The sequence below is a fragment of the Zosterops lateralis genome (genome assembly GCF_965231275.1).
Source record: "Zosterops lateralis genome assembly, chromosome: 3".
NCBI classification, from domain to species: domain Eukaryota; kingdom Metazoa; phylum Chordata; class Aves; order Passeriformes; family Zosteropidae; genus Zosterops; species Zosterops lateralis.
Genome location: NC_139764.1, coordinates 102,832,451 through 102,840,639, shown reverse-complemented (window position 1 = coordinate 102,840,639; position 8,189 = coordinate 102,832,451). Strand labels below are relative to the sequence as shown.

The window sequence follows — 8,189 nt, the reverse complement described above, 5'->3', positions numbered from 1 at the left end:
CCGAACTCGCGGCGGCCGCTCTTCCGCCCGCTCCGGCCCGGCCCGCCCCGCCCGCCCCGCCGTGCAGGGATCGGGAGCTGTCCCAGGTAACGGGGCGCGGAGCAGGCGGGGGGCGAAGGGAGGGGAGAGGGGGGACGGGTGACCCGTGCCGGGCGAAGATCCTGGCGGACGCTATCGGGGCGCGCCCCGCTCTGGACAGCTGGGAAGGAGGAAGGGAGGGAGGGAGGGGAGGGCGGCCTGGCGGTCGCAAGGCGGGGCAACGGCTGCCACCCGCTCCTCCCGCTGCCTCCGGCCCGGCGCCGCGGGTGCTGTCGCAGGTGGCTCGGCGGGGCCGGTTAGCGGTCGGAGCTGGCGTTTGTCACCCGCTGCCCAGTCACACCACCCGCCGGGTGTCAGCGCTCCCCCCGGTGTCCGGCTCTGCCTGCGGAGAGCAGGAGCGGCGGCCGCTCCGGCCGGCAAGGGACCCGTGTCCCTTTCCTAGGGGGTGGGGGATCCTTCCGGGTCGTGCGGTGTTGGGAAAAGCAACAGGTAATGGTGAACATGAGGAGATTTCTGCCCCTGTTACGTTTTCGCTGTCCGTAGAGGAGGCAGAGCTGCCCTCTGTGTCGCAGTGCAGTTCTGGGCTCCTCAGTACCAGACAGAGATGGAGATCCAGTGGAGGGCTGTGGAAGATGATAAGGGCCTGAAGCATCTCTCTTAGGAGGAGAAGGCTGGGGAAATTGGGCCTGTTCAACTTTGAGAAAAGACTGCTGAGGGGGGATCTCAGTCTGTATAGATGTCTAAAGGGAGGCTGTCAAGAGGACCAGGCTCTCCTTGGTGGTGCCGAGCAGTGAGACTGGAGGCAACAGACAGAAACTGATGTACAGGAAATTCCACCCCAACATGAGGAGGAATATCTTTACTGTGCAGGTGAACACGAACTGGAACGGATTGCCCAGAAAGGCTGTGGATCAGCCTTACTGGAGATATTCACAAACTGCCTGGACACAAACCTGTGCTCTGTGCTCTGGGATGACCCTGCTTGAGCAGGGAGGTGGGACCAGATGACTCACTCCGTTCCCTTCCAGCCTTACCCATTCTGTGATTCTGTGGCTCACGCAGAGTTTTCCAGTGTTTAGATGGGATAGTACAGGCTTCTTATGAACTGGCTGCATGTATTTTAGGAGAGGAGTTGTGAACATTAGACATGTAGCCTAACATGGAACCTCTGTCTCAGATAATCCCAAAAATGTAGAGCACCCCACCACTGTGTCTGAGGCTGGACTTCTGGCTTCAGCTCTGTGAAATACCTCCCTTTAAGTACAACAGCCAGTCTTGTACTTCCTTCATTATTATTAACCGCTAGTCTTAATTTGTAATTTTATTGCTGTTTTTATGACTGTTAAATATAGTGTGCTATAGACCTCAGCTAAAGACCTCAGGTATTTTCTTCCTCTTCTTCCCTTTGCTTCTTCCCATGTCTTGTGTTCATCCTGCATAGGTCTGCTTTGATGTCTTTGCTTTACCTCTCTCTTTCCAGCTGGGTGAAAGGCAGGGTTATAGCTGGGATGGCTCCAGAGTGTTTACAGTAGATGTCCCACAAGACAGATGGGACACTTCCTACCTTACGTGGATACCAGGACAGTGAGGGCTGCTAGAAAGCCAGTGATGTGGGTTTGGTGACAGCAGGTTGGTTGTGCCAGCTCTGGATGAGCCAAGCTGTGACCACCCAGGTAGGGAAAAGGGAACCAGTTGTGGAGCTCCACTGTGGTGAATATTTTGGAAAGATAGGCCATTGATTAAGTTGGAACATGGGTAAACATCAGTGGATGCAGCCTCTGCCTTCCTATCCTTTGATATGTACAGGGTAAGTACTTTCCTGCTATGACATGTAGCAGTCATTACCATTTTATACAGGACATTTGGGGCTTTCGTTTTTCTTTCATGCTCTCATTATATGCATAACAATTGCTTGTTATAATTCGTAGTGATTATTTGATGGTTTTTATAATTGAATCTGTCTTGTCTTTATTTGCTCTCAATTATAGGTCCAGTTTTTATTCCTAATTGTATACTCTTACATTCCATGATAGTGAAGTTTATTTTCTTTATTAAATCAGTACTCTTGATTTCTCTTACTGTATGACAGTTGGATTCTTATTTGAATTATTAACTTGACTTTGTCATCACAAATTTCCATTGATATAGTCTTAATTTCTATTGCAATATACTAAAGTTTTGTATACTTTGTATACTTTAGTTTTTAAATATGGTGCCTGGTCCATTAAAAAATCCTTTTGTTAACATTGGTCAGTAATGTCCATTGTTGGCTTCTCAATAGTCTGTTAGATATTTTAAATGTATTGATGTATGTTTTTGTCAGTATGTTTCCAGTATAGCATTGCATACTTTAATAACCATCAGATAGGTTGGATCAGCTGCTTTTCCTTTGCCTTGAATAGTTATTCCAAAACTGTTGTTAAAGTTAGGGTAAGTAGTGCTGAGACTGAAAGCAATGATTTTTTTTCAATTAAAAACTTAATGTAGAAAATTAGTGGTGCCTTGGTGCAAGACCTTTGGGAGCAATTAATGTAGAAAAAAGAGCTTTTCTTGTCAAAAATATCAAAATGATATGAAGATAAAATTCAAATACATGTCATTTTCCTGTGTATTTATTTTTTAAAATGTTGATTATTTCTTCTGTGCCTTTTAAAACCTTGTTTCTCGTAAATTCTTATTAATGAGTTCTCTGTGGTTGTGGTCAGTTTCTCACTTCTTTTTGCTTTTTTGTGCTCAGGGAAGGTTCTGCATCCACCGATACTTGTCATAATTTCTGAGGGTTCTTAATACAGTTTGCTTGTAGTTCCAGTTCAGTTTTGTTTGCAGTAGTAGCTCTTCAGCAGTTTTGAGGTGCAGACTGTTCTGTCTTTTGCCTTCCTCATAGTTAGATTATATGAGATTGTTTTGTTCTGGTTTTTTTGCTGTTACACTCTCTTTTCCTGAAATGTTCAGATAGTGTAGCAGTGGAACTCATAGCCCTCATCTTCAGTTTGGATGTGATTAATTACAGCATATAAAGCTTATGTTTCCCCTTCTTTTTTAGAGGAAGATTTTAATGGAAGAGCAGATTCAACGAATACTTGTCTTCATATTTGGATGATGGATGCCAAGAGCTTGCAAGTGACTGTTTCCTGGTCTGAGTAATTTGGGCATGAAGGCATGTTTTTGTAGTAAACAAAGAATAGCATAGCAAAAGGTATGTAAGCCAAATCATGAAGTGTATTTGCTCCTTGATTTCCTTGTGTGTGGTATTCAACTACATACAGAAAGTGCATATGACAGTTTTGCTGTAAATACTTCATGGGGATCATCATTGTAATAATAATAGTAATAATAATCAGCAGTAATAAGCATCATCATCCTTCTCCTCTTCCTCCTCTAATATTTGATAAAGAAATCCCTACCATACAAAATTATTGCAAGAGTGTCAGATGGGAAGTTTATTGCATTTCTACATTTGCTTTGAATTTTGCTCATTCCACATAATGGAAAGGGATTCATACTGTCCTTTCTTTATGTTTTAGATGCTTTGTCATAGAAAATTAATGAGAGAGTCATAAGACACTATTTTATAAGGCAGTCAAAATATATATATATAGACTTGAAATGAGATATTCTTTGTAATGATGTAGGAAATTTTGATGTCTCTTATAATAAATGCTTGTAACAAATGCTCTGTGATGCTTGGTAGTATAAGCTGTCTGACCTTCTGCCAGTTGAATTCAGGCAATAGTTTGACCAGAACATTGGGCTGACACAAAGAAACTGCTCAGCAAAGCATCTCTTTCTCCACAGTGACCCAAGCATACAGATCTGCATGGTGAAGTGGTTATGTAGCTCACCTAACTAATGTTAAAAGAAATAAAGTTTTTGTTGCATTACTTTTTGTTAGAATCAAAGACTTGAGATGATTTATTATTTTGTTGTGTAAAGAGGTGCTTAGACTCAGGAGGATGAGACAGAATGAGAAGAGGGAAGAAAGACTGCTCCTCTCCATCGCAGCACAAGCTCTTGTGACTGAAGTTGTACTTCAGCAGTCTTTATTTCATTGAGTTCTCTGTAGATTCTCCAAGTAACTAATCTTACAACATTTACAGAGAGAATGTGGAGCAAGACCCACTGAGAAGCTCTGGGAAGGCCTGAGGGCTTTGACAGGGCGGCCCCTGGAGTTGTGAGGCTGAGCACTGCACAGCTGGATGTGCTGTGCTGACCCACCCAGCTTTCTCACAGACCATGTCACCTCCCTCCAGGAGATCAAGTTAGGAGCTGTTAGGCTGACCTGTGTGACTTCTCTCCTGGATCATCCCATCTATACTGAGAGACAAGGAAGTGCTTGCTTGTTGTCATCACCTCAAAGCCCCCAATGTGTTCAGACATGTGATACCAACTTCAGGCACTCTTTGTCTCTAATGCTGCTCATTCTTTCCTACACTACGCACATTTGAAAAAAAAATTAAATAAGCAACTTATTCTTAGGCCATATGTCATGCAGTGATCTTTCTGTAGGAGTGAATGTTAAGTATATTTATTGCCTCTGAATTTCCCTTGAACTGGTGATTTGCATTAAAGTTGGTTGTCATGTTTCTTAGAGGGGAGCTCTAGATTAAATTCCAGCAAACAAAGCTGAGTAGGAGAACATAATCCATTTCAGTAAAGTTTTGATGTCAGAAAACTGTGCAACTGATGTTAGTTTTAGCCTGTTTTAGATACTTACAGTAGCTGACTTTACTACTGAAAACTAAAAAGATTGTGTATTGCATTTGTGTAAACAGCACCTTGCTTCTATTTAGGGCAAGTATGTCAAGTTCTGTGTTTTGTGTAGGGCTTTGGGTCTGTAGGTGTGAAGAACGTAACAAGTACTTTTGAGGGAATAAAAAGCACACCATTAAGCTTATGATTACAGATAATACGAGTTTTTTATATGTTTTAGCTAAGCTGTTACTTTTGCAGGATTTGTTTCAGACCAGTCCTATTAGTGCTGGAAGTCTGTGTGTTATTTATTGATTTGTAGAGGAAATTTAGACATGTATCCTCTATATAGAGAAGATAGTTCTTCTTTATTAGGAGCATTTTGTTTACTGTGATCATATTGTAGTACCTCGTATGTAACAAACAGCATAGGAACAGTGCTATGAATCTAAATTTTCCTTTATTCTACTTCTGTGCGTTCTTCATATTAATTTTCTTGGCTTTTGTCAACCACAAAAATACACTTTAGTTTTGCCTATACAGCTGACTTTTATCAAACCTGTATTGATGCTCATTATACTAGTTATGTACATTTTACCATTAATCTTCAAGTCCCTTGCTAACCAAAAACAATTTTATCAAGTATTCCAAAGTCTAATGTACCAAGGAAAACAGAATCAAGGTTGATTTTATTTTTAATCAACACATTCAGCTTGATTAGAATAATGAGTCTGCGTTTCTTTTGTTTTGATGCAGCTCTTTCATAGTAAGTGTAGCCTTAAATTACTGAGATTTCAGTTCTGGAAGAGTTTTTGTTGCAATGTTTACTGTGATTTCAATATTTGTTTTACCAAAGTAAATAATTTGATATGTCTGTGCTAGCACCTGTGGGTTCATTGTGACCTAGAAGACTGAAACTTACAATATTTCATTACTTTCATTTTTCAGTACTCATGGGTAAGAGAAAGGAAGAAAGTGTTTCAAATTCTGGGTCCCAGAAAAGGCAGAGGAAAGAATACACAGATTACACAGATATACACCCTGATGATAGTAGTGCCTCTTCACAGTCGGTAAGTAGTTTAAAAAGTCATAGAGATGAAGATACAAGAAAAGTTCTGTGCCTATTGAAATAAATGTCTTGCATGTAGGCATCAATAGAACAGAGGTAAAAGAAACTAGGGATACTGTGATGAGGACTTCTGCATGAGGTTATTCTTACCTTATATCTTTTGAGTCCTCCAGTTATAGCAGTCAATTAGAAAAATAACAATATTCTCATTTAATAGAAGGAATACTACTGCAGTTGTCAAGTAAATGAAGGAAATGGATTTTGATAGAACTATGGTATATTTCATTTATGGTTGTAGTAAAAGCAGAGAAAATATTTGGAAAACTAATTATTTACTAAAAGAAGTGCCAAATACTTGTTTGTTTTGCATAGCTAATACTTTCAGATGACTAAAAAATCTAGTGTTTGAAATGCAAATTTTGATGGAACAGAAACTTGAAAACAGGAATATTATTTTTTTCTGCTTTTCTTTTAGTAGTTGAATTTTAGTTTGATAGAAGATTTTAAAAAAATTATATTTGAGATTGCAAATACTGTCCTGTGTATTTAGACTAAACATTAGGAAACATTTCTTTACCAGTGATAAGATGCTGGACCAGGCTTCTCCAGGGGATTGAACCTGTCTGGGAGCCAGATGTGCACCAAAACCACTCTGTACTGCCCTCCTCTCCTGGGCAGGGGAGAGAAAATATAACAAAAGGCTTGTGGTTGAGATAAGGGCAGGGAGAGATCACTCCCCAGTGACTGTCATGGGCAAAACAGACTCAGCCCGGGGAAATTAGCTGAATTTATTTAAAATCAAATCAGTGTTTGAGAGATAATGAGAAATGAACCCAAATCTTAAAACACCTTCCCTCCACCCCTCCTTGGCTCATCTTCATGCCCAATTTTCTTCTCCCCTCAACAGCACAGGGAATAGGGCCAGCAGCCAATTCATTATGTGTTGTCTCTGCCACTTCTTCCTCTTAAGAGGGAGGACTCACAGTTGTTTTATGCTCCAGTGAGGATCCTTACCACAGGATGCAGTCCCTCAGGAGCAGCCTGCTCCAGCCTGGCTCCCCCATGGAGTCACAAGTGCTGCCAGCAAACCTGTTCCTGTATGGGCTCCTCTCTCCATAGGCCACAGGTCCTGCCAGGAGCCTGTTCCAGGGTAGACTTCCCACGGGGTCACAGCCTCCTTTGGGAATCCACCTGCTTCAGCACAAGGCTCTCCATGGGCTACAGGTGGATCTCTGCTCTGCTGCCTGGAGGACCTCCTGCCCATCCTTCACTGACCTTGGTGTCTGCAGAGCTGTTCCTATCACATGTTCTCACTCCCCTGTTCTCTGGCTGGTGCTGCTGCAATTGCAATTTCCCTTTCCTGACCCTTAGCCTGGGGGCACTACCACTGTTGCTGATGGGCTCAGCCTTGGCCAGCAATGGGTTTGTCTTGGGTGGGTAATGGCAATGGCTCTGTCAGATTTGGGAAAGCTTCTGGCAAATTCTCACAGAAGCCACCCCTGTAGCTCCCACCCCTGCTACCCAAAGCCAGTACAGCTTCCCAGAGAGGTGATTGGTGCCCCAAACCTGTCAGTATTTACAAGACATTTGGACAATGCCATAAATGTTGGTCAGCCAACTGTGTGGATCTATTGTCTTAGTATTTTAGAACTGAAAGTTACTGTATGTGAGGGATCCGCTTTGGTAACTTTCCTTTTTATTTGACTGCATAACTGCTCTATAGCAAGTGAGTTTACACAGTGTCAGGAAACCCTTCTGTTTCCTTGTGGTTTGTTACAACTGATAGCTGATATCATACTGTCATTTTAATTCTCATTGTGTTTAAAATGCATAAACTTAATCTCATTGAAATGCATATGTAACTTGAGTTTTAATTGTTCATTCTTTAGCCTGATGGTGAAGTTGGGATAATTGAAAGTATCCAGCTGAAGAACTTCATGTGCCATTCAAATCTGGGGCCTTTTCAGTTTGGATCAAATCTCAATTTTGTTGTTGGAACCAATGGAAGTAAGTATTAATTGCTATAATATATTGCTATAATATAGTGTCTTTGTTGAGGAACCCTTCTGTTAATAATGTAGAAGACGTAACTTTTATTTGAAAAAGGATTTCTTGCCATCTTTCAGGCATGGAAAAGGATTTACTTTTGAGATGAGGTACCAGACAGGTCTATCCTAGTAGTTAAAGGCTGGTGAATTAGGTCTTAACATTGGAGATTTTTGCAGGAGATAATGTGAATATAAGTATTTTAATAGCTAAATAATGCTTAAATTTTTATTTGAACTTAATGTACCTATATGTTTATTACTAAATGCACATTACTTGTCCAAGTGCCTGCAGTGCCCATCACTGAGTTTGGAGGAGCCACAGTGCTTGTAATGGGGGGGGTTGC

The 8,189-nt window shown here is 41.6% G+C and overlaps 1 protein-coding gene across 3 annotated transcripts in view; it reads left to right on the top strand.

The window, feature by feature from the left end:
- The first annotated feature begins 22 nt into the window (after positions 1 to 22).
- Positions 23 to 8,189, top strand: part of SMC6 (structural maintenance of chromosomes 6) — a 38,005-nt gene continuing 29,838 nt past the window's right edge. For 2 of the 3 annotated variants that reach the window (XM_083858492.1, XM_083858494.1), the window contains exons 1-4: positions 23 to 86; positions 3,083 to 3,235; positions 5,677 to 5,798; positions 7,687 to 7,804. In XM_083858492.1, the coding sequence (XP_083714618.1) occupies positions 5,682 to 5,798; positions 7,687 to 7,804 (235 nt within the window). In that variant the 5' untranslated portion in view covers positions 23 to 86; positions 3,083 to 3,235; positions 5,677 to 5,681. Of the gene's footprint in view, positions 87 to 463; positions 529 to 3,082; positions 3,236 to 5,676; positions 5,799 to 7,686; positions 7,805 to 8,189 lie in introns of those variants that run through there. The other variant, XM_083858493.1, reaches the window with a different exon arrangement.